General features: G+C 46.4%; 1 protein-coding gene across 1 annotated transcript; it reads right to left on the bottom strand.

Moving 5' to 3' along the window:
• On the bottom strand, nucleotides 1-25,828 carry DUSP3 (dual specificity phosphatase 3). The gene is made up of 3 exons (XM_084804886.1): nucleotides 25,685-25,828; nucleotides 10,938-11,164; nucleotides 1-1,753 (listed from the first exon to the last, which is right to left on the bottom strand). The coding sequence occupies exons 1-3, from the start codon at nucleotides 25,804-25,806 to the stop codon at nucleotides 1,545-1,547; spliced, it is 558 nt and encodes a 185-aa protein (XP_084661012.1). The 5' UTR covers nucleotides 25,807-25,828; the 3' UTR covers nucleotides 1-1,544.
• Nucleotides 25,829-25,896: the final 68 nt, after the last annotated feature.

Genomic DNA, 25,896 nt, shown 5'->3' on the forward strand with positions numbered 1-25,896 from the left:
ATATATATTAGTTTACTTATATATTTTATATCCATAGATTCATATGAAACACAGAGCTATACAAAAAGATTACATGGTTACAAGAGAGTGTTTCTGTGTCTTCAGGTAATATAACTTCCCCATCTCATGATGCTCCTAGGGGCCAGACATCAAGTGTGCACATGAGAGGGAGAGATGTGTGGTGGTGGATCTTAAAAGAGTGCAAGTGGAGAGTGGGCCGGCTTTCCCACCCTGCAGCTGTCCTCCCCAGTCTCACAGCCTGACTCCCACACTGGCCAACTTCCTGCTCATGACACACTTCTGGTGGCAACCTCATTCCAACGAAGGAAACACAACCAGGGAGTCCATCGTATCACCACTACGAGGAGAAAATTACACGGAAGACATGATAATGGTCTTCAAGTATCTGAAGGGCTGTCACACAGAAGACGGAGCAGACCTGTTCTCTGTTGCTCCAGAGGACAGGCCTAGAACTCATCAGTGGAAATGGCAAGGAAGCAGATCTGGGCTAATCATTAGGACAGACATCCTAACAGTAAAGAGCTGTTTGACGGCAGAACAGGGACTGCCTGGGGAGGTGGTGGGCTCTCCTTCACTGGAGGTGTTTATGCAGAGGCTGGGCAGCCACCTGTCAGAGATGCTGCAGCTGCCGCTGCTTGTACTGAGCAGAGAGAGGGTGAGACTAGATATCCTCTGAGATCCCTTCCAGCTGTGAAATTCTATGATTCCATAAATAGCGGAACAGACTGAAGCTGAGTGGAGGAGCAGCACACCAGATGAGCCTAGCTCAACAGGCTAACACTGGTTGCTCTGAAACCCTCCCAGCTGAGGAGCTTACTCCACAGCTGGTCTGCCGAAGGCACAGAAGCCAAGACCCCCATCAGCTTGCTCACCTGAAGGCTGTTGCTTTAGAGCACCACTTCCCCAGGGCTTCTTGAGAACTAGCTCAGCTAAGAGCCCACAGGGGCACTGCTCATAGATCATACGGACTAGAACACCACTCTCTCAAGCCACTACCTTTGGCACGTATTGGTAGCCAGGATGGCAGACAGCCCTTGGCCCTTAACATGTAAACAAGAAAGCCCTCGATTCAAACCTCGAAGGGAGGAGGGGAAAGGCGATCCGCAGGGCACCCAGGATGCAGCAAATGCGGGAGAGAAGAGGACAGCTAGAACCAGCTGGGCTGGCGGGGATCAGGCAATATGAAGCATAAATGAAAAAGGCATTCACAAGTGTGGTGCAAAGGGCCTCCAAACAAGGAAAAAAACCCACACAGACACACACGTTATACTGGGCAGGCTCCAAAATAAAGACACAAGAGACAAGCCGACACCTGGCTGAAGTGGAGTGGGAGTCCACCACTGAGGGTGTTTCAATATTGCAGCAACTTTGGTACCTATTTAAGGAAGAAAAGAAGACAGGCCCATCCTCTCACGGTGGAAGAAATAGGACCATTCTCCTGCCTCCCTCACGTGGCCTGGCAGTTGGGAGTTGGCAACCGAAAGCAACTAATGGCCGTGCAGAGAGGCCGTGCAAGGCCACCGCTACGGTTTCTTCAGCTTGCCCTCCTTCACCAATCTCTCGTTGAGCTGACAGAGCTGCTTCAAGAAGCCGTCGTTGGGGCCGATCTCCCGCTTCTGCCGGACGGTGCTTACGGCAGTCTTGACATCCATGTTCTGCCGGAGCATGAGGTAAGCGATGACCAATGTCGGCGAGCGGCTGTAGCCTTCGCGGCAGTGGACAAACACCCGGCCTGGTTGGCAAAGGAGAACAAACAAACAGGATACTCAGTACAGGCAACAATTCACATCAGGGGAAAGTCGCCCTAAGCCACCATCTCAGAAATCCCATGCCGTTGCCCTTTTTCAAGGTCTGCCTTAATAACTAAGAACATAATTAGAGCCCTGCTGGATCAGACCAAGGGTCCATCTAGTCCAGCATTCTGCTCACACAGTGGCCAACCAGCTGTCAACCAGAAACCCACAAGCAGGACACGAGGGCAACAGTACCTACCCACCCATGTTCCCCTGCAACTGGTGTACATAGGCTCACTGCCTCTGGTACCGGAGGTAGCACATAGCCATCAGGACTAGTAGCCATTGATATCCTTTTCCTCCAAGAATTTGTTCAACCCCTTTTTAAAGCCATCCAAATTGGTGACCATCACTACATCCTGCAGTAGTGAGTTCCATAGTTTAACTATGTGCTGTGTGAAGTACTTCTTTTTATCTCTCCTGAATCTCCCACCAATCAGCTTCATAGGGTGACCCCATTAGAAGAGATGAAGAAAAATATTTCCCTATCCACCATGCATAATTCTGTACACCTCTATCATGTCTCCCCTTACCCTCCTTTTTTTCCAAGCTGAACAATCCCAGCTGTTGCAACCTTCTCTCATAGGAGAGATGCTCCAGCCTCTTGATCATTTTAGTTGCCCTTTTCTGCTCTTCTTCCAGCTCTACAATATCTTTTTTTAGGTGTGGTGACCAAGACCGTACACAGTATTCCAAGTGTGGTCACACCATAGATTTGTATAGGGGCACTATGATATTGGCAGTTTTATTCTCAGTTCCTTTTCTAATTATGCCTTTTTTACAGCAGCCACACATTGGGTTGACATCTTCATTGAGCTGTCCACCACAACCCCAAGATCTCTTTCCTGGTCGGTCACTGCTAGCTCAGATCCCATCAGGCTATACTCGAAGTTGGGATTTTTTGCCCCAACGTGCATCACTTTACACTGGGTCAGATCCCATCAGAGTATACTTGAACTCAAAAGTTAAAGCACCGTGAACTCCCAAAGGAGCAGGGAGAGAACTTGCTTCCACTTCACACCATCCTTCTAGCAACCAAACTCCGTCTTTGCAACAGACCCCCTCAGGGCAAGGCCCTGTAAAAAAAACTGAGCTAGCCAGGCTGGCTTAGAATGATAGGAGTTACAGTCCAACACATCTGGGAGGTTTGGGGAAGGCTGACTTAGGCAGTAGCCCCTTTCCCTGCCATGCCCTCTTCCTTTATCATCATCATCATCATCACCACAGTTTACATCCCACCTTTCCACGAAGAGCTCAGGACACTGTACATGGTTCTCTTCCCACCACCACCACCACGTCCTCACAAGAGCCCTCTGAGGTAGGCAGATTAGGCTGAGAGACAGCAATCAGCCCAAGGCCACCCAGTGAGCTTCATGGCCTGACTTTTCCCAGCCCTAGTCTGACACTTTAACCCAGCCTTCCCCAACCTGGTGCGCTCCAGTTGTCATTGGACTACAGCCCCCATCATCCCTGACCACTAGCCATTTTGGCTGGGACTGATGGGCACGGGGGGGGGTCCAAAACATCTGGAAAGCAGGAAGGGGGGGCTGCTCTAACCACTATGAGAGGGGTGGGCAGATCTCCAGGCCATGCTGGTAGGGACTTCTGGGAGCTGAAATCCAAAACATTTGGAGGGCACAAGGCTGGAGCAGGCTGGAGTATACTATACAACCAAACTTCCATATTCATTTTAAATCATAGGTGCAATAACATCATATCTAATAGTTGGGAACTATTAGTACCGGTCAACTTGGCACTGGGAGTTGGAAGTCCAAAACTTCTGGATATCTACCTTCTGCCCAACCCTGCACCTTACCAAACTGGATCCTTTACGGTAGGATGGGAAAGCAAGGTTTACTGGGCTAGCCTACTACTCAGGCACTGAATAGCCCTGGACCTGCTGAGCTTTAGCCAGGTGGATGCATCATGTACCTTGACACCAGGTGTGGGGAACCTAAGAGCCTCCAGATTTTGTTGAACACCGACTCCCATCAGCCCCAGCCAGCATGGGCAATGGTCAGGGATGGCGAGAGTTGTAGCCTGACAACAGCTGGAGGACCACAACTTCCAAATCCCTGCAGTGCACATTTAATTCAGGAGTAATCCCAGCTGTCATCATGGGACTTTCTTCTGAGTAAGCATGTAGAGGATTAGCTGCAAGGCAATGGTCCAGTGCTGCAACTCCATTTCACCCCAATTCTAATCTAAAAGACTCCAGAGGCTGTAAGGAGCTGAGGCTGAAATTCTAAGCTTGATTTCCACTGGGTTACCCCCCTTCCGCCACCCTGCCCCCAATATAAAAGCACAGAAACCACCAGCCAATTGAGAGCCACCTTTCAGCAAGCAGACAGCAAAGCAGTACTTCATGGCAAGATTAACTGGGTGTAATTTACATGTTTCTCCTATTAATCCTCCTCTGACTCCAACCCACATTTCTTGTGTCCCTTAAACTCCACCCTTTGCACTGAAAAGGCACAGAGATGCACTGTGAAGGACAACAGAATGCAGGATGGGAGGGGAAGATGGGTTGCTACCTGTAACTGTAGTTCTTCGAGTGGTCATCTGTGTGCATTCACACATATGGGCTCTGCCATTACACCAGTTTTAAAATCTTTACACTGACTGCCAATTTGTTTCTGAGCAAAATATAAAGTGCTGGTTCTTACCTTTAAAGCCTGACATGGTCTAGGTCCAAGGTACCTCAGGGAGCGCCTTCTTCCCTGTGTCCCAGGCCACCACCTAAGGTCCTCTGAGGGCTCTCTGCTGCGGCTGCCTAATGTGAGATTAGCAGCCTCACACAAGAGGACCTTTTCCTTTGCCACCCCTCAGTTGTGGAATGACCTGCCAGCTGAAATTGTCCCTTTTGCTGACTTCTGTATACTGTTTTTAAGCTGTGTTGTTTTATCGTTGGATGTTTAAAAAAATGTTTTAGTTCAAAGTTGGTTTTAGATACATGTTGTTAGTATATATTGGCCATATGGTTTTATGTAAATGGTTTTTAAACTTCGTATTTTGAAGTTTTAACTTCTGTAAAACACCCAGAGAGCGTTTTATGTAGAACAGAGTTCCTACCCATAGAAAAACAAAGGCATCCCCCATCAAACTCTGACCTTGTCCTGCTCTGGTGCAGAAATGGTGACAGATTGCAATTATGTTTTTTTCCAGTCTCCTAGCTGAGCAGAGCAGAGCAGAGCAGCTGCTCCAGCTGGTCTAGGGACTAAGCAAGCAAGCAAGCTCCCAGAGCGTGAGCGATCAGAGCAAGAACAGGGAGCACAAACAGGAGTTGGCCAGGGGAGTTCAGCAGGGGAGGTCCTTAACGTTTTTTTAGAATTTCTTTTTCTTGTACCTGTCAGGGTGGAAACTGAGCCAATAGAACCCCAGAGCAGTTCTGATTCTGAGGAGGAACAGCAATCCGTGGGAGAGGAGCCAGCTCATCCCTCACAGGCATGATTCCTCCTGCCCGCATTCCTGAGATAGATAGTGACCCTGGCAGTGAGCAAGTGCAGGAGGGGGGCTTGCTGGACGCTCGACACAGACGCCAAGAGCGACAAGTGATGGAGGGTGCAGAAAGGAGGCGTAGCGCCCGTTTGGCGTGCAAGCAACAGCCGCCTCCCGTGGACTCAAGGGAAAGAGGGAGGAACTCTCCATAAGTTCAGGGTCTTCAAGTGACTCTCCTTCAAACGGGGATCAACTGCCTTCCTCGGCGCATAGGCCACTCTGCTGTTCCTTGCTTGGGCGCTGGTGATTAGCATCTAAAAGAGTCATTAAGTTGTAAAAGGATTAAAGCCTTGAAAAGAAACCTTCTGTGCCTTGAGTTGGCTATTGGAGTCTACTGAAAGATGCCGCCAGGGCGCTCCTGACAGCAACACACACTTCCATACCAGCGGGACTCTGTTGTTAACCTCCAGTGAATAGAGAACAAAGCACAGGCTATCCCAGTACAATCAGAAAGCTAGAAACATAAAGCGAATAGAGACTATGGAAGGAAAAGACTCTCCAGTGGTGGTGACCTGCAATGTCTGTGCAATGTTTGTTTTCTTGCCTGAGATCAACATGGCCTACACATGCAACACATGCAAGTTGATCACACTGTTGGAAGAAAAAGATGACTGGAGCGGCGAGTGGTGACCCTCAAGGGAATAAGAGAACACGAAGAGTTCTTGGACAGAACGGTGAATCTACAGCACCAAAGTGAAGTACAGAAGCCAGAAGAGTAACTGCAAGCTGAGGCAGAAGAGGAAAATGCTGAGACGAGGAAAAATGAAGTAGAGGATACTCCTTGGAAAAGGGTGACAGGCGCAGAAGCCACTCTGCACCAGTGGAAGCAGTGGAGCTATGGAACCATTTCCAGGTACCTGAGGATGAGACTGGAGGACAGCCTGCAGAGGAAGAATTACAGGGGAACCTGCATGAGAGCAAGCAAGAGGCTGAAGGTCAGTCAAGCAGAGGCGATGAAACCAAGGCCTACAACAACAACAAGAGAAGAGTAGTAGTTGTGGGAGACTCCTTGCTGTGTGGGACTGAAACCCAAGTATGTCACGAAGACCCGTGGACTCGCCAGGTATGCTGTCTCCCGGGAGGACGGATTAGAGACGTGACTGAAGGATTGCCTGTACTCATAAAGCCCACTGACAGGTATCCCTTTCTTCTCATCCATGTGGGAACACATGATACCGCCAAGTGGAGCTACGAAGAAGTCACACCAGACTTTGAAGCTTTGGGAAGGAAATTCAAGAACTTTGGGGCCCAGATAATTTTCTCATCCATCCTTTCAGTAGTTAGAAGAGGAATAGAAAGGGAAAAAAAATACTCCGGGTGAATGATTGGCTTACAAAGGTGGTGCTGACACAAGAGATTTGGATTCTTGGACCACGAGCTATACTTCCTGGAAGATGGACTGTTAGCAAGGGATGCGTTGCACCTCACAAGGGCTGGGAAGAATGTGTTTGGTCACAGTATGAAGAACTTCATCAGGAGGGCTTTAAACTGAATCCTATGGGGGAGGGAGATGTAAAGTTGGGGGTAACAATGGACGAAGGCTTATGAACCACAAGAGAGAGAACAGCTCTAATAGCACCCAATAATAGTCTTCACAAACATGTAGGAAGAAAGCCAGACTAAAAAGCACATGGTCATAGATCATAGAATCATAGGGTTGGAAGGGGTTCGATGTCTATACACTAATGCCCAGAGTATGGGAAATAAACAGAACAAACTTGAACTCTAAATACGGGAGGGAAATTATTGCTTGATAGGAGTAACTGAAACTTAGTGGGATGACTCCCATGACTGGAATACAGCAATTGCAGGATATAACTTGTTCAAAAAGAACAGAAGGAACAGAAACACAGATGGAGTTGCACTATATGTTAAAAATGCATATCTCTGCACAGAAATACAGGAGGATGAGCTTGGTAGCCCCATCGAGAGCATCTCGGTTAAAATAAATGGAGCACAGAATAAAAGGAACATGGTGGTCGGAGTCTGCTACCGGCCACCCAATCAAGGAGAAGACGAGGATGAAACTTTTGAAAAGCAAATTGCCTGTGTTTCAAGGAAGCATGATGTAGTAGCAATGGGGGACTTCAATTTCCCCGATATTTGTTGAGAGACAAATTCTGCAAAACACGGTCCCTCCAAGAAATTCCTGACTTGTGTTGCTGATAACTTCCTCCTACAGAAAGTGGAGGAAGGAACTAGAGGATATCCTTGACTTGATCCTAACCAACAGAGATGACTTAGTGGATAAACTAGCAGTTACAGGAACTCTGGGGGAAAGTGACCATGTTATACTTGAGTTCTTGGTTCTAAGGGAAGCAAAAGCCAAGGGAAGCCGAACGCGTACCCTGCATTTTAGGAAAGCCAATTTTAATAAACTCAGAACAATGATCAGTAAGGTCCCATGGCAAGCGACTCTAATGAGAAAAGGAGTCCAAGATGGGTGGGAGTTTTTAAAAAAGGAAATTCTAAAGGCACAATTACAAACAGTTACAACAAGAAGAAAAGGTGGAAGACAACAGAAGAAGCCAATGTGGCTTCACAAAAAGCTTAGAGAAGACCTGAAAACAAAACAAAAACAACACATATAGGAAGTGGAAGGAAGGCCAAGCTACAAAGAAAGAGTACAGGCAGGTAGCACATAATTGCAGGGATGGCATCAGGAAGGCTAAAGCTGAGAACAAGCTGAGGTTAGCGAGGGATGCTTAAAACAACAAAAAGGCTTTCTTCAAGTACATACATAGTGAAAGGCAGAGGAAAGAAATGGTGGTTCAACTATTAAATAAGGAATACAAAATGATAACAGATGACAAACGAAGGGCAGAAGTGCTCAATTCCTACTTTGGCTCAGTCTTCTCCCGAAAGAGGGTCTATGACCCCCCCCCCCCCCGGGCAAAGTGGAAGTACAGGCCGAAGAGGCAGGATTGCAGCTTGAGATTGATAGGCATATGGTCAAGGAACACCTAATTACTTTGAATAAGTTCAGATCTCCAGGGCCAGATGAACTACATCCTAGAGTAATAAAGGAACTGGCAGAAGAACTCCCAGAACCACTATTATCTTTGAGAAATCATGGAGGACGAGGGAAGTGCCAGATGACTGGAGGAGGGCTAATGTTGTCCCTATCGTCAAAAAGGGTAAAAAGGAGGAACCTGGGAACCAGTCAGTCTGACATCAATCCCTGGGAAAATTCTAGAGCAGATTGTAAAGCAATCCATCTGTAAGCACCTTGAAAACAATGCAGTGATTACTCGAAGCCAACACAGATTTGTCAAGAACAAACCCTGCCAGACTAATCTGATCTCATTTTTTGATCAGGTAACCTCCCCTATGGCGGTGGGAATGCTGTGGACATAATATACCTCGACTGAAGCAAAGCTTTCGACAAAGTGCCCCATGATATCCTGATGAGCAAACTAGCTCAAAGTGGGCTAGATGAAACAACGATCCGGTGGATCCACAGTTGGCTACAGAATCGGACTCAAAGAGTGCTTATCAATGGCATCTTCTCAAACTGGGGAGAGGTAACAAGCGGGGTACTGCAGGGCTCAGTCCTGGGCCCAGTGCTCTTCAACATTTTGATTAATGACTTGGATGAGAAGGTGCAGGGAATGCGTATCAGATTTACAGATGACACAAAATTGGGCAGGATAGCTAATACCCTGGAAGGCAGAAACAAAATTCAAAGTGACCTTGATAGGCTGGAGTGCTAGGCAGAAAACAGAATGAAATTTAACAGGGATAAATGCCAAGTTCTGCACCTAGGAAAAAGAAACCAAATGCACAGTTACAAAATGGGGGATACTTGGCTCAACAATACTACAAGCAAGAAGGATCTTGGAAGTGTTGTCGATCACAAGCTGAATATGATCCAACAATGGGATGTGGCTGCAAAAAAGGCAAATGCTATTTTGGGCTACATTAATAGAAGTATAACTTCCAAATCACATGAAGTACTAGGTCCCCTCTACTCAGCACTGGTTAGGCCTCATCTGGACTACTGTGTCCAGTTCTGGGAGCCACACTTTAAGAAGAATGTAGACAAACTGGAGAGGGTTCAGACGAGGGCAAAGCAGCGGACTGGAAGCAAAGCCCTATGAGGAGAGACTTAAAGAACTGGGCATGTTTAGCCTTGAGAAGAGAAGACTGAGGGGAGATCGGATAGAGCTGTTCAAGTACTTGAAAGGCTGTCACAGAGAGGAAGGCCAGGATCTCTTCTTGATCATCCCAGAGTGCAGGACACGGAATAATGGGCTCAAGTTACAGGAAGCCAGATTCCGGATGAACATCAGGAAAAACTTCCTGACAGTTAGAGCAATATGACAATGGAACCAATTACCTAGAGAGATGATGGGCTCTCCCACACTGGAGGCATTCAAGAGGAGGCTGGACAGCCATCTGTCAGGGATGCTTTGACTTGGATTCCTGCATTGAGCAGGGGGTTGGACTCGATGGTCTTGTAGACCCCTTCCTGCCCTATTATTCTAAGATTCTATGAAAGAAAGCCAAGATTCTCAGGTTACATCAGTTTGTTTCCAATGCAAAACTCTTCCTTTGCACTCAACGGTAATAGGTCTATGCTACAAATAACCGCACAAGTAACTGCTCATGGATAACAATGACAGATTTGGGAATCTTTCCCCACTTCTCCGCTGTAGATTTGAAAACTAGCTGCTGCGTCCTCCAACATATAAAAAGTTGCCTCAGTTAAATGTAGAAGATGTGCTTTGCGAACTGCGTGCCTCAAGGCAGAACCACAACATCTTAAACTGGGGCCTGGTCCAGCCAGGACCCATACACTAAACAGATTCGAGGATACCAGTATGACTGAAGTCCACTTGTGTGAAATGACATAATTTATTGATGGAAAATGGATGCAGAAGCAAAGAAAGCTTACACACACCCTTAACTCTTGGTTCAGTCACTCTGGTTCCCAAGGGAGTGACAGACACTGTCCCAGGGGCTGGTTATCCGAGCAGGTGGCGCACCTTCCACCTCTCAGACGAGAACAGGTAGCAGGCCAATCTGCTCAGGATTTTATAGGGCCTGGTCTCATCATCTAGTTCTGTCAGAAAACACACCCACCCACCCCTCCCTCCACTCAGGAAAATGGTGGCCTTTCTCTCTTGGCAGCAAAATAAGTTCCTCACAGTACAGAAAGAAGCATCCCTTATCAGCTAGAAGGTACACAGTGTGAAGAGCAACTACTGTGCATTGTTTTAGCTTCTGTTAGTAGCAAAAAGTGTAGCCTTCACTGTATGTAAATACAGCTATGAGAACCAACTCTAAAATCATAAATATTACCAATAGCTCCAGCAAATCAGTATACTTATGCCATAAAATACTGCATATCTCTGGGTAAATTCACAACTGACTTCCTGCCATTCTTCTGAAACCAAATCCAATACACACAGCAAGAAGCAGACAATGGGGCCAGGAGCCGGAGAGTGTGTCCCTGATCCCACCACTGAGGCCAGGAGCCGGAGGGTTTGCCCCTGGCTATACCACTTTGTTCCAAACACTACTGGACAACAAAAAGGTGGATCTTTTAAGCAACTAAACAAGACAACCAATGCATTCATATAGTAGAGAAGCAGATCCTTTGAGTTGGGCTAGGTGCCTTACCATCTTTGTGGGCTAATGCCTTCTCGATGAAGTCAGCAGCTTCCTCAAAGTAGCGGCTGAGGTTGAACTCCTGGGTGTCATTGGCCTTAATGCCATGGTAAGTGATGCCAGTCCCTTCGTAGAACTCCGCGTTGGTGTTCACATGCATGAACGACTTGCCCTCCGCTGCATTCAGAACATGGGTGATCCCCAGGCGTTGCAACCGCATGACATTTTTGGCTATGAATCTACAAAGAGGAAAATTCCATCAAGAAAGAACGAACCCCACCCAATTGTCAGGGAAATCCAGGGAAATGTCGATTCAACCTCTGCATCTAGGAGTTCTGAAATCTGGAGGAGAGCATGTGGGACCTGCAACAAAATGTCACAGTGCAGAGTTCTCCTGTTCAGAATGCCCCATTCCATTCCCCGCTCCATCCCGTTTTTTTATTCTGGACCTATCAAGAGCATCTTGCCCAAGCGTCCACCAAAACCTCCAGCTGGTGCTGGCCAGCAGTGACCTTTCGACTGAGAATCCGCAGCCTTCCTAGGAATGCACTCCGAAAAGCAAGGCTGTTCCCAAATGAGCATCCTTTATTATGCAATGCAAAAATTTTGCCCTTGGAGCAATTTCAACTTCAGTTCGCCCACTTGCTCTTTAATTTGTTTTTCCTCTATAATTATGTATATGTTGTATTTTTAGCCTACCTTCAGGCTCTGTAGCCGGGTTTAAAAAATAATTCCTATTAGCTTTTTATACTGTCATCAAGGCTGGACATCAGAGGATGTTGCGGAAAGAAGCATTTTTGCTAGCCATGCTGCGTTTATGAGCTCCATCTCTCCTCCTGGAGGCCAGCCAGCAGTCCTGCCCCTACCAGATTGTATTTTGGAAACAAATCTTCGAGTGAGTGTGGGGGTGCCATCCCTACCACTAGGCACAGTGAGGCAGTTGCCTCAAATGACAGATGCTGGGCGGGGGGGTGGCAGTGGTGGAGGCCTTCTGAGCTCCCTGGCTATTCCCCTGTGTTGGAAGACAGCTTTGTAGGCCACACAACGTGTCCTGGGCTCCCTGAACTAGCCTGCTGTCTGAGCAGTGGAGGAGGACACTATCCCTTTGCCAGTGTTGCAGTATGTCTCAGCTGCCAGTCCAGTTGGTTTCCATATATAGAAAGGGAAGAGGGCGTCATTTTGTCCTTCGCTGCAGGCGGCAAAACGTCTTGAGCCACCCACGTGTGGGAGAATAGTTTTACGGCACCGTGGAGAGATGTTGTTCAGAGTCTGACCCACTGCTCCATCTGGGGGCAAGATTTTCCCACCACAGACAATAGTACTAGTACTCTCCCCCCACCACTCTCACTCACACACTCACGCATACCAGTTGTGTGTAGTTTGCTTTCATTTACTCTCCATTTTGAGCCATCTGCTTCACAAACACCTTCCTGCAAGGCGATTTCTGTCCAATTGTGGCATACTGGGAGCAACTGGGGGTGGGAGAGGGGAGAAAAAGAGATGCCCTGCCTGGATTCCCAGGGTTAGACTAGATGGCCTTTTGACCCCTTCATACACTAGGACAGGACAGAGATGGGAAGAAGATTAATTGAGATCTACTGATAGATCTCTGGGTGGTTAGCAGTAGATCTGCAAGGGGTTCCAATTCCTGATAGCAACAACAAAAAGGCTTCCCTGCCCCACTTCTAAATTAACCCGCTGAAATGGAAGAAAGCTTGTGGATACGTGGAAGGGGGAACCAGAAGCAGATTTTGCAGTGACCAGACTGGGAGCTCAGTTCTGGTGTTGAAAGCATATTCCTAGGCTGAGCATTTGTTCAGAGACACTCTATTCTTTAATTCTATGTTGTTCCCGTCCCACCATTTTGTACGTGGCTCGTTTTGGTAGACCTCAGAAGAATTCTAGTTAAAAAAAAAATAGATCTCACAAGCCTGAAATATGCCCACCTCTGCTCTGGGATCATACCTCTCTGCCGTAAACCTATCAAATCCCTTGCCTGTAACTTTCCACAGCAATGCCAGGGGTCAAAGTGTCAGTGCTAAGGCAGAGAGCAAAGCTTGAAACATGGCACCAGTCACCATTAAAAAAAGAAAAAAGAACCACCCACAAAGCTATAACGATTACATAGCACATCAAATGTCATGTCTTCTTGCACTCGAAATTGCTGTATTGACAAGAGCTATTTGCCGTCAAAGTGATGAGACAGCCTTTTAGGTCAGGAGCAACTTGTATATCTGGGGGGAACGGAAGGAAAATAGAAGAAGGTGACGATCAGAACAGCCTGGCAGGCATACAGAAATCTAATCTTATTTTATTTTTTATTTGTGGTACTTCTACGCTGCCCCATAACTAGGGTTCTCTGAGTGGTGTATATCATTTTGGGGGAAAAACAATACAAAATAATAAAAAATACAATTACAGTATAACAGACACCACAGCAATGATAAATGCAATAAAAAAAAAACACCAAGCAGTACTAAAAACTCACACAGCACAGGCAGATCTTTAAAAACTTCAAAACACCAGAACCTTAGAAAGCCTTTAAAAGCCTCTACAAGGCCCCTTTAAAAAGACTGGAAGAATAAAAAAGGCATTTGCTTGGTGCCGAAAAGAAGACATAGAAGGCACAAGGTGAGTGCAGGGGGCATTGCCCAACTAGGGTGCTACCACTAAAAAGACCCTCTCATTCCCTCTAGCCACCAGCAGGCTCTCACTAGGCAGGGGCACCCGGAAAATAGCCCCCAATTATGAACTCAAAGTCCAGGTAAGTATACATGGAAGGAGGTAATCCTTAAGGTAACCTCTAACCCTGACCCTGCGCACACATTCTCCAGAAAATGCAGTCTGCACACAGAAACAGGGGAGCAGTCAAAGTAGCACCTATGTATATATGACAGAACTCGATTTGGAGAGATTCCCTTTGCATGCCTATGGCTTGTAGCCCTACCTACAGCACTAATCACAAGAACTAAAATAAAACATGAGCAAAAAGACACACCCTATCATCTAAACAGGCATCCAAAGTAATGGACCAGTTCAGATGGGGACCCCAAAAAACTCTTTTTTAATTGGCTCAAACTCAGTTTTTCAGACATCACATCAAACCATGGTTCACTCGAACCACAGCTTAGAACCCAAACCATGGCTTGAGTTTCCAGAAATATAGGCAAACCATACTTTACAGAGCTCTAAGTTCAATGGGCCTTCTTCCCTAGCAAAACACAAGTTTAGGATTGCAGCCTTACAACTGCTTGTTTAAAATATTTAATAACCTACTCTTCAGTTTCACAACCTCCTTGACGCTCACAACCAATGTTTTAAGACAAAAATAAAAACAGTACAAAAATAGCATTAAAACAGCAGAGCACCAGAACAAAATCAGCAGGATAAAAACCAGTCTAACTCCACAATTCTTTCTGCATTTCTACTCAATACTCCCCACTGAATTCAATGAAACCTACCATGTAAAAGTATGCAGAGAATCATGGCCTAAAAATGCAACCAACAGTGCTATCCTATGCATGCTTACCTGAGAGTATGTACATTGAATACAGTGGGCCTTCCAAGTACACACACCTAGGATTGCACTGTATACAAGACCTGGGTGAATAAAGGCTCTTTGTCTAGTGCTGAAAAAGATGAGCAATTCAGTGCCTGGCAAGCCACTCTAGAAAGAGGATTCCAGAGATGGGGTGCTACAACTAAGAAGGCCCTTTCTTCAGTCACCACCTGCCTTGACCTCTGAAGGAAGGGGCACCCAACCTTAGCATAAGGGCAGGTTCATGGGGGAGCAGACTGTCCTTTAAATATCCAAATTACAAGCTGCATTTCACATCTGCTCAGCACTTCTTTCTCTATAGGCACAGGAGCCTCTAGAAACAGAGCAATGGCAATCAACTATGGCTCGTCAATTCTAACAAGTGTCACCAAACCACGGCCAAACTTCCTTTACCATGCATGGTTTGGCAGGATGTCTGAACTGAGCCACTGCCCTAGACTAAGTCTTGACCGATAAACCTGTAAAAACAGCATTCCCCAACCTGGTGCCCTCCAGTTGTTTTAGACTACAACTCCCAGAATTCCTGACCATTAGCCATGCTGACAGAAGCTGAAGTCCAAAACATCTGGAGGGCACCAGGTTGGGGAAGGCTGCCATAACAGTAATGCACACCCTTAAGTAGAGATTCTGTGAAAACTAACAGCTCCGGGAGAAGGGAAAGGAGAGATGGACCTTTGCTGCCATCACACCCAGAGAGTCATGGACTTTCACCTGCTCTAAATATGGAACTCGCCCCAGCAAGCCTTGTAATGTTACTCCAGCTACCGGATCAATGTTACCCTCTGTGGAATACTACACTGAGAGACTGGCTGTCACCAGTTAAGAGAAATTGCAGCAACCTCTTTGGTATGACTGGCTGGAGGCAGAAGATTTGCCTCAGAGGATAAATTAACCAAGTTCATTCCTTCAGGGGAACAGACCTTATTTTTATTCATTTAAAGTGATGTTTCGGCCACCTTTTATAGGGAGTACCCTCTCAAGGCAGCATACAAGATAAAAACAACACATAAACATGCCAAAAACAAATAGAAAAGCAATAAATATATATTCAATAAAATACTATAAAAACAAATACCAATAATACAAACTGATTTATTGACTGATCAAAATACATTAATTATTGCATCAACCAGAAGGGGAGAAAAAAGGGAAGGTGTGGGGGGGAGACACACAAGAGAAAAGAGAAGACGTACATACAAGTTAATAAGACTGAAATAGAACATTCTAAAGCACAGGTGATCTCCAGATGTTGTTGGACTACACTTCCCATCATCACTGACCATCAGCCAGTCCAGCAGGGGCTGATGGAAGTGGCAAGTTCAACAGCACCTGGAAGGCCACAGGTTCCCCATCCCTGCTCTAAAGTAAACTGGCAGATAAACAGCTCAGATCCATCTCCATCTGTTCTCTTTCCCCAAGCACAGCAAGCTGAAAGGTTGGTGCCAAAATCCCTCAAAGGACCTTGGATTCTGGCACTTGATCTCTTGCATTTTTATCTTGCTCTTCCTCGAAGCATCTCAGACCAGCGTACACAGTTCTCTCCCCCCACACACCCATTTTATCTTCACAATAACCCCTGCAAGATTAGACAAGGTAGGACAGGCCGAGAGATAGTGACTTGGCCCAAGGCGATATTCCCAGGCAAGAAAGGATTTGAACCTGGCTCTCACTTGTAGGCTTCCAAGCTCCGTGCTTGGAAGCGACATCAACCCCAGTGCTTATACACTTCCCAGGGCACAGTCTGAAGGCCCATGATGCAGGAACCTTACTGCAGCTAAGCAAGCCTGGGTCTGGTCAATGCCTGGATGGGAGACCACACAGAAACAGTAAATAAACTGCCTTTGAGTTCTCTCATGGGGGGACTACAACTCCCATGACCCCAGCTAGTATGGCCATTCTGGCCATGGATGGTGGGAGTTGCAGTCCAAAACATTTGGAGGGCACCAGGTTAGGGAAGGCTATGCTACAGATTGGAACTGCCTCAAGCCTGGAATATATTCTGCAGGGATTGATTTTCCCTCAGAGCAAATACTTCAAAGGGATTTTCCTTAGCACCCCAACAGGGGCTAAATTCCACATCCATGCCCGTTCCCAATTCCCTGACTTATCAGAAGAAGCTATTTGCATTTGGTAAAACCTGCAAGTTTAAAGGCAGAGAGGCATTTAACCTCCAGGTCTTCTTTGGCCCTCAAGAAACCACCATGGGGGACATCTCCGTAATAAGCCCTGGATCAATTTTTGCACCTTGGCCTCCCACTTCTGCTTCCCAATATTTGTCCTATCTTCTAGATTCAACTAAAAAATTCCCACAGCCTGCAGGAAAGGAACAGCCCCTTGGGAGCTTAACATGGAAACATGTTGTCATGGTGATAGTTCTGGGCACACACAGACACACACACGTGCGCGCAGGCCTATAGCTTCTGTGCTGTGCGGAAGGAAATTTCCTCTGGCCTATTATCATCATCAAGCAGGAAATTTCCTCTGGCCTATTATTATTATCATCATCATCAAGCAGGAAGTTTCCTCTGGCCTATTATTATTGTTGTTGTTGTTATCATTATTATCATCCTCATCCTCATCCCCACCTGCAGACTGTTATCCAACAGTCAGAGGTGATCCTAATATGCCTGAAGAGACTAGTTGTGGGCTGACGCATTTGGCCCGGAGTTTTCCCTCTGATTTAAGGAGGTGGGATGTATTAATCGGGGGGGGGGGGGATTTTAAGAATTTTCATCTTACCTTTAAATACCAGGTGGCCAAACATTTCTCTCTCACACTCTCATTTACTATGAAAAAGCATTGCTGCCTTCAGCAGCTCAGCCATGTACCTGTAAAGAATACAATGCTAGGTAGCATCACTCCCAGGGGCATTCAGGGGGAGAGAAAGGCTGCTACCATCGTGGTCAGTGGGGGCAGCCATCTTGTCCCCTCCACCACCAAGCAAATACTGCTGGCAATATGTTAAGAGGTAGCACTGGTCCTGGGGCATTTGGTCCTAAAAATGCAGCCAGGTTGCTAAGAGCAGCCAAGAGACTTTTGTTGTTCATTTAAAAAAAAAATTAATAGTAATGTATATATCCTTAATACCAAAGTATATATACATTACATAAAAATATAAACAGGTATAACAGAAGGCATAAATACAGACATTAAAACAAGACTAGGCAACCTGGTGTTTTGGACCCCAGCCAGCAACCCCAGCCAGCATGGCCAATTATGAGAGTCATAGTCCAAAACATCTGGAGGGCATCAAAGGGCCTACATCTGTATTAAAACATACAAATAACGTATTCTTTAATAATATAATCAATAAGCTTATACCTACCAATGGTCTTAATCAAATCTATTAAATACACTTAAGTCATAAAGCTAATATCCCCGTCATTTAAACCTATTACATGGTAATATACTAAATCATCAGTTCCCACCTACTAGCCCTTCATGTTTTTAAAATCTGTATTCTGCAGAGCCGTTAATTTAACCATCTCAAGTTGATCCCAAATTTTAATTCTATTCTACTGGGGGGGGGGGTATTACACTTCTGCAAACAACATTCTTGCTGTTTTTAAGTACATATAAAGTCAGCTCCTGCTTATCTTATGGAGCTACTGCTTTTACATAATTCAACCGATGTAGCAGTGGCTCAGATTCAAGCTGCAATAGGAAAATCTCATCTTAATCACCATCTGCCAGAATAAATGTTGCTTTCTTACACTTCCACCATCTATGGGGGAAAAATATATTTTTTTTCTTTAATAAAAAAAAGCCACAACACCCAAGATGAAAAAATTTGAAATTTGCTGCCCTCTCACAACTCAAAAGTCACCAAATATCCCCCTGCATGTTAATGGGGGGGGGGGAGTGGGAGGGTATTTCACCCAGCTTTGGAAGAGACAAAGCATGGAGCACCACTGGGTTTGTGGGCTTTAGAAGGGGATTCATGGAGGAAAGATTAAACTCTCATTGGTAATGACCATCAATAAATGGGACCTTGGCATTCAGAAGCAGTACGCCCTACATGTGTTTGGATGCAACACTAAACAATAAAAAGGTAAAGGTGTCCCCAGCCAGTCGTGTCCGACTCTAGGGTGTGGTGCTCATCTCCATTTCTAAGCCGAAGAGCCAGCGCTGTCCGAAGACGCTTCCGTGGTCATGTGGCCGGCATGACTGAACACCGAGGTGCACGGAACGCTGTTACCTTTCCCGCCGAAGCGGTACCTATTTATCTACTTGCAATTTCTTGCTTTCGAACTGCTAGGTTGGCAGAAGCTGGGACTGAAGACGGGAGCTCACTCTGTCACGCAGCACTCGGGTCTCGAACTGCTGTCGCCGACCTTCCAGTCTGCAGTTCAGCGTCTTAACCACTAAGCCACCCCGGCCCCAACACTAAACCATGGTTTTGTGTTATATGAACAAGCCCTGGCTTCATGCATTATCCCCACTCCTCTTCAGGGACAGCTGCAAGGAAGAAATTGGAAGATTTCCTTCTGTCTTCAAGTAACCACGGTTTGTCGTCAAACCAGGGCAAACTACAGCTAATTTTAACTATGGCTTATTCAAACAGTCCACAGTCTGAAGTTGGCTTGCTCAGACAAACTACAGTTAAAACCAGCTACATCTTGTCCTGATTCAAACCAAGATTAATAGAAAACAGGAAGAAAATGCTTCTGACCTCTTGTTTGGCGCCACAGCAGAGGAGAGGGGAGAGAGCAAGCTCATGCATGAAACGGTAAACTATGGCTTAGCGCTATGTCTGAATGAGGTCTTCAAATACTAGTTCCTGGGGAGCAGACAATAGGGGAGACCTGTTGCCTACATACCCAGTTTGTGGGCTTTCCAGAAACATCCTGTATGCTTCAACTGACTCTCTTTTTCCCCAGAGACAGTCTCCCCCTGCCTGTGGAAAATCAATGGCAGAGATGGGATTTCAAAGCCCAAGTCTCCCATGTTCATGTTTGGCCCACACTAGTGCAACCACGGACTACTCAAGTAATCCTCATACCATAAAAAGCTGTAAGGGCCTTCCAGATACCCACATGCACACTTTCCTTAATACTACAGACGTGATGGTGCACATCCAGCATCAAGAACATGATGTCCTGTGCTCACATAACGGAAGAGAGCAGTCTGGCAACAAGAAAAAACCTGGGGAATGGACACAGATTTTATAGAATCATTTGTTGTTTTTTTTAAAAAAACAATTACAAAAGAGAAGGGTATAGCCTGCAGGAGCCTTGCTTGCAAGAGTTCTCCCACACAAGAATGCCCAAACCTTTTAAATAGTTCACAAAATGGCATGCGGGGGGGGGGGGTGACATGAGTGATATCTCAGATCCATGAGACACTTGCATCCAGATTCTACATGGTGCTCACAATAGCAATGGATGCAGTAGCAGGGGGTGGGGGAAAGGACAGAATTATATTTTGCCAGTGTGCTGGGAAACTGCAATATCCCTGCTACAGAAAGGAATCTGGGCCCATCATAACAAGTGAACAATAGCAGTTCACTTATTGCACACACACTAAATGGCCCGAAAAAAACCTTTGGAGTTGGGATGTATACAGGGAAAGAGGATGTCTCTTGGGAACAATTGCAGGAGCAAAAGTATCTCCTAGACTATACTTTGATCTAACCTTTGGATTTTAATTTTGTTTTAACAACTCTTGACCCTGTCCTGCCTGGGTTGTTTGCTTTTTTTTTTTTTTTTTTTGCAGATGCTGCAATTCTCCATCCTGTATTTCTAGTTCAGATAAGTTTGTCCTTTCATTTTGAGTGCATTAAAATGCATAGAATTCATTGATGCCCTTGGTTAGCGATCCTGTATCAATGACCTTGTCAGCATTTGTACCAACCATTGTCTTCGTCAAACATGATCTTCAATGACTTTTTAAAAATATATACGTTCTTTCTGAATTAAAAAAAATAGAAGTGAAGTCAGAGACAGAGGATTTTGGGTGCTATACTATTGAGATTCACAAATGTTTTATCCAATATCTACTTCTCTAACTGAGAGCTAGTATAGTCCATCACTCAGCTGAAAACCTGGGTTCAAGCTCCCTCCTCCAACAAGGACTCACTGTGTGATCTTAATGTAATCACCATGGCAGCCTCAAATAGAGCTGATCTACCTCACAAGCTAAATTCAGACATCATGCCATAATACGGCTGAAGAAGCTTAACCATGGCTTGATGTGATGTCTGAACTGACAAACCATGGTTCGCAGTGAGCCAGCCAGCCAGACTTAGAAACGATGGTTTGAAGCATGTTGTCTGAACTGACAAACTTAATGGCTGTTGCTCTGCCTGAAGAGGTCACTGCATCTAGAAACTTGAGTGCAGAGCAAGCCAAACATGAAAACAGGCAAGAAGCTCAGTCTAAACCATTGTTTGCCTGTACCTTTGGATGCTCAATCTAGGAACTGAGTTCTAAACATGGTTAGCACAAATCATGGTTTGGCATGATGTCTGAATTGAGCCACAATGCTGTTGTGAGGACAAACCATTGTAAAATACTTTGCAAATTAGGAGTGCTACATAAACTGGTGCATACTAAGTTGAGATTCTCTCCCAAGTGTACCAAGGTTTACGAATATATGAGCTTCCTTCCTACATTAGACAAATGGTCTACCTATAGCTTCCAAAATTACATGCTATATGAGGTCTGGTGTTGTGCAAGTTTCAACCATTGTTCTATATTCTTAGAATTCCCAACATGAATTAGAATCCTCAAATCGCGAACAAGCATGCAGTGCAACAGACAAGAATCCCTTCTTTGACTACCAAGACTGCAATTATATCAGGGTAGGATCTTGATGGATAAGCAATCCCTACTGGAGTATAAGCCCTGAAGATGTCAAGCTGTGCCGAAGGGAATTTGCCAAATAGGGCACTGGGTGCTTCCAGACGAGGCTTTTATCGTGCAATCATCCTGCCTCATTGTAGCCCTCCTGTGTTTTCCCACCACTTCTATCTTTTTTCTTACCATGGAAAATCCATTAAGAAAGAAAAGATGGGATAGCTGCACAATGCTTTCTGATAGCACAAGGATCTCTCCGTCTGGAAGCACCAATAGTCACTGTACCTATTCCCCCTTAGGCACTAAATAAGATTGAGTTCTCAGGGTTAGGTGGACCAAAGTCCATCAATTTCAATGGACATAGGCATCCCTAACTATGCATAGGATTGGGGCACAGGAGGTATACAATCTAAAAATAGTGGCAGGTCTTTCTTCTGGCTAATCATGGCTATGCTTCCTGGAGTTAACCATTTGTGGCAGTGGCCAACACAATATCATGCAGCAATGAGTTACATGGGTTAACCTGCTTCCTCTATTAGTCAGAAAATTAATTAATTAATTAATGGTTTATATAAAAACAACAGTTTAATACCTATGTTTATACTTCAGCCATATAATAAAGAATACTTATGTTTTCTTTTCTTTTATACTGACCCTGGCCTCCATGCCTTAAACAGCAACCTGACATATAGAAATATATCAGGTATAGATATCCCACCACTTATTACCATGCCAGGAAAATACGTTTCTGTGATGTCAGGTTGCTGTTAAAGACAAAGGGCAGGGCTGATTAAAAATGGTGACAACCTGACAAATATCTACAGCTATTCCTTCCATTTCAAACAGGCTAAAGCTGCAGTCTTTTACAGACTAGCCTGGAAGTAAGCCCTACTGAACTGGGGGGGGGGGGGGGGTGTTACATCCAAGTAAGCATACAGAAACCCGCACTGTAAACAGGGACAAACATCCATGCTTATCTTGACGAACCAAACAGTCTGTCTATCTTTTTAGATAGCCTGCTTTAATGTTAAAGATAAGAAGTGCAGATATCATATGGTTTAAAATGAACTGAAGCAAATATGTACATAATAAACACCTTTGTTTGTATACTCTAATATTTCTGCATATCAGATCTAGGGCTAGGTTAGAACAGCGCAATGGGGATTGGTTAAACCTGTTGCCTACCTGTTTCAGTGACCGACTCCAAAATATTTGCACATATTTTATACCCCTATATACTACTAGTGATCTGATGCTCCAACCGTGGATCCTTGCATAGTAAAAACAGCACCATCCACATATACGGGGGAGGTATGTGCAGGCTCAAGGGAACCCCATGGCTGGCTGGGAGATGCTGGGAGTTGTAGTCCAACACATCTGGACGGCACCAGTTTAGGGAAGGCTGGATTAAACACTGCCCTTTCACAAAGCCCCTCAGAGCAACGTTCATGGGAAACCCCAGTCAGTAGTAAACAGGCCTCAATTCAGGCCTGGCCTAGTCCTGCAGAAAAATAAGTTGGGAAAATTCTGAGATGGCATCAGGCCATACCACTTCAGATTAGAGGGGCATAGCCCATTCCATTAAACAACCCCCCATGTAGTGGCATGGCCCACCCCATTAATCCCCCTCTCCATGTAGTGGCTTGGCCCACCCCATTAAATACTCCCTCCTCAATGTAAAAAGCTCTCTGTCAGAGAGAGGGGGGCAGAGTAACCACCATGGGGGCAGGGGAAAGATCTTAGCCAGATCTCTATCTACACGTTTTCTACTTGCAGGAATTTGAGGTTGTTGTTGTTGTTAAATACACAGGAAAGTGTTCAAAAGCGATATTCCCCTCCTCTAGGCTGAGGTGGTGCATTCCGTTCGACCACCTCAGAATTCTCATTCTGCTGCGCGCATAGATCCAGCCTTAATGGCTGGGGTGGAAAGACATCCGGTGCTTTTTGAAGATTCCCCAGTGCTGTAGCCTAAAAAAATTTAAAAGGTTAGGTGCAGATTTAGTCATACGTGGAGTGGACCCACTGAAATCAATGGGGCTTGAACTAGTCATGTTTTCAGTGGGTCTACTCTGAGTATGACTAAAACTGGATCCAACCCAAAACAATAAATGCCACAATGCTTTCTGTCCTGTCACTATAAGTGGGGGGGGGGGAGAAGTGGGCACATAGCTCAGTGGTAGAGCACACACTCTCTATGCAACAGGTCCCAGGTTCAATTCCAAGCATCTCCAGTTCAAAATCCCAGGTAAGACACCCCTCTCTTCCTGAAGCCTGGGAGAGCCGCTACCAGTCAGAGAAGACACTACCGGCCTAGACGACCTAATGGTATGGTTCCATATAAGGCAGCTTTACAGAAATTCATACAACTCTTTTCCAAAAGTGTAATAAGATACTCCTAAACCTTTCTTGCCTACCAGGGGGGGAAAAAACAGCCCATCGGGGAAAGAAAACGAAGGCAGGAGTGGATTAGGGAGGTGTTCCTTTAGGGCAGAGGTGAGCAAGTTGCAGTCCTCCAGATGTGTTCGCCTACAATCCCCATCAGACCTAGGCAGCATGGTGAGGGATGATGGGAGGTGTAGGCCAAAACATCTGGAGGGCCACCAGCTGCTCACCTCTGATTTAGGGCAAAGGTATCCCACAGTGCTTGGCTTGAAAAAAAAAAGGCGAGGCAATGTGGACTCTTCTGCAATCCAAGCCTTTATGCCAGCCTTCCCCAACATGATGGTCTCCAGATGTTTTGGACTGCAACTCCCATCAGCCTCAGCCAGCATGGCCAATGACCAGGAATGCTCAGAGCTGAAGTCCAAACCATCTGGAGGCCACCAGGTTGGGGAAGGCTACTTTAGCCAATTTCAAAGGTTCCTATCCCAAAATGTGAAGAGAAGGACCAGGGCCTATTCCCACCCTATTTTTTCAATGCCTATTTTAAAGCGTTCTCATAAATGGCACCCAGAATTCCTATCATTCTTCTATAGCCTTGTAAAATGTTAATGCAGGACAGAAAGCCCTAACTCAAGCCAATGTTACATTCCAGCCAACAAAGCTTTCTCATAAGCGAGGCATACAAAACTCAAGTTTTTTTAAGCGGCCCTTGTAGAAACAGACCGATGCTCAGTCCTAAACTCACAAGGACATGAGCTTCAGAGCATCAGGCAGGACTGAACTTCCTAGAAAGCGTGTTTAGCATCAGGATGTGAAACAATTAGCCACCAGGCCCAAGGCCAGTCAAAACCATCCCTGCATTTTAGCTGACTGACACCTATCCTGATCTACAGATTTCTCTCTCGTCATGAAACACAAATAAACCTGTTTGTTTTTGTTGGGTAGATACAGAGGGCTTTGGTCCTCTCTGCCTAGGCAGCCTACACACACACCCGCAACAGAACATGTGGAGGCACATACTGAAAGCATCTCCCCCAGCATAGCATGACCACAGTTCGGGGGCTGAGCCCACGCTTTGGATGCAGAAGGCCCCAGGTTCAATCCCCAGCTTCTCCAGTTAAAAACATGATCAGGCAAGCAGGGGATGGAAAAGACCTCTCTCTCTCTCTCTCTCCACCCCCGGAGAACCACAACCAATCAGAATACACAACACTGGGGTAGATGGCGCAACCATCTGACTCGGTATGACAGGGCTGGGCAACCTGTGGTCCTCCAGCTGTTGTTGGACTCCAATCTCCACCAGCTCCATCCATCACAGCCAATGGTTAAGGACGCTGGGAGTTGTAGTTCAACAGCATCAGGAGGGCCACAGGCTCCCTGCTGTGTAAGACAGGTCCACATATTCTCACTCCTGTCTTACGGGGAGCAAGCTTCCAGGTCAGAAGCCCTGGCCTCCGAACAAGCTTCATCTCCGACGCCCAGAATCCCTGGCACCAGCCACCTGCAGCCGTCCTACCATGGGACGCGCGGACAATCAGACTCAGCACTTGGCCTCGGTTCCCCAAGCCATAAAATGGGAACAGCCACCCAGCCCAGTGGGCAAATAAGGCAAGGAATGTGTTACATGCGCTGACAGCCGCAAAAAGCGCTAGAAATCCGATTCGTTAGAATGGAGATCAATTCGAATAGGCGCCTCGGGGAGGGGCAAGATCCCTGTTCTCCATGGGGGGGGGGTCCTTCTAGCTCGACCCCTGGGCCAGCTTACGGCGAGGGGGGGGGGCTCATCCTCCCTGCAACGTATCTTCTCGCCCCCACCTCGAGCAACGCCCTGCACCCTTTCTAGCGCCTTTCTGCTCATGCGCCTGCGTAAGCAGACCCCCCGAGCCTCCTCTCTGGTCCATCTCTTGCGCGCCCCCAGGCCTACAGCCAGCCTAAAGCGCGCGCGGGGGGGGGTTGCCGCTGCCGCTGCCACCCCCCCCCCCAGGCCGGGTGCGGCGTTGGGGGGGGATGGAGAAACTCACGCGTTGCCCACGTGGATGCGGGGCGCCACCTCGTTGCTGTGCGCGCTGGGGAGGCTGTAACAGCCGCTGCCGTTGGCCAGGAGGTCGTTGAGCGCTTGCACCGAGATCTGGAACTCTGACATGGCTCGCTCGCCCCGCCGCTATGGGCAGGGCTGCCTCCGCGCTCCCTTCCCCGGGCCCTGCCCGATAGGAGGGGCCGCGATCAGCTGGTG

The sequence above is a fragment of the Heloderma suspectum genome, chromosome 6, assembly GCF_057233095.1.
Source record: "Heloderma suspectum isolate Gila_16-S chromosome 6, 16-S_ref, whole genome shotgun sequence".
In the NCBI taxonomy this organism is placed as follows: domain Eukaryota; kingdom Metazoa; phylum Chordata; class Lepidosauria; order Squamata; family Helodermatidae; genus Heloderma; species Heloderma suspectum.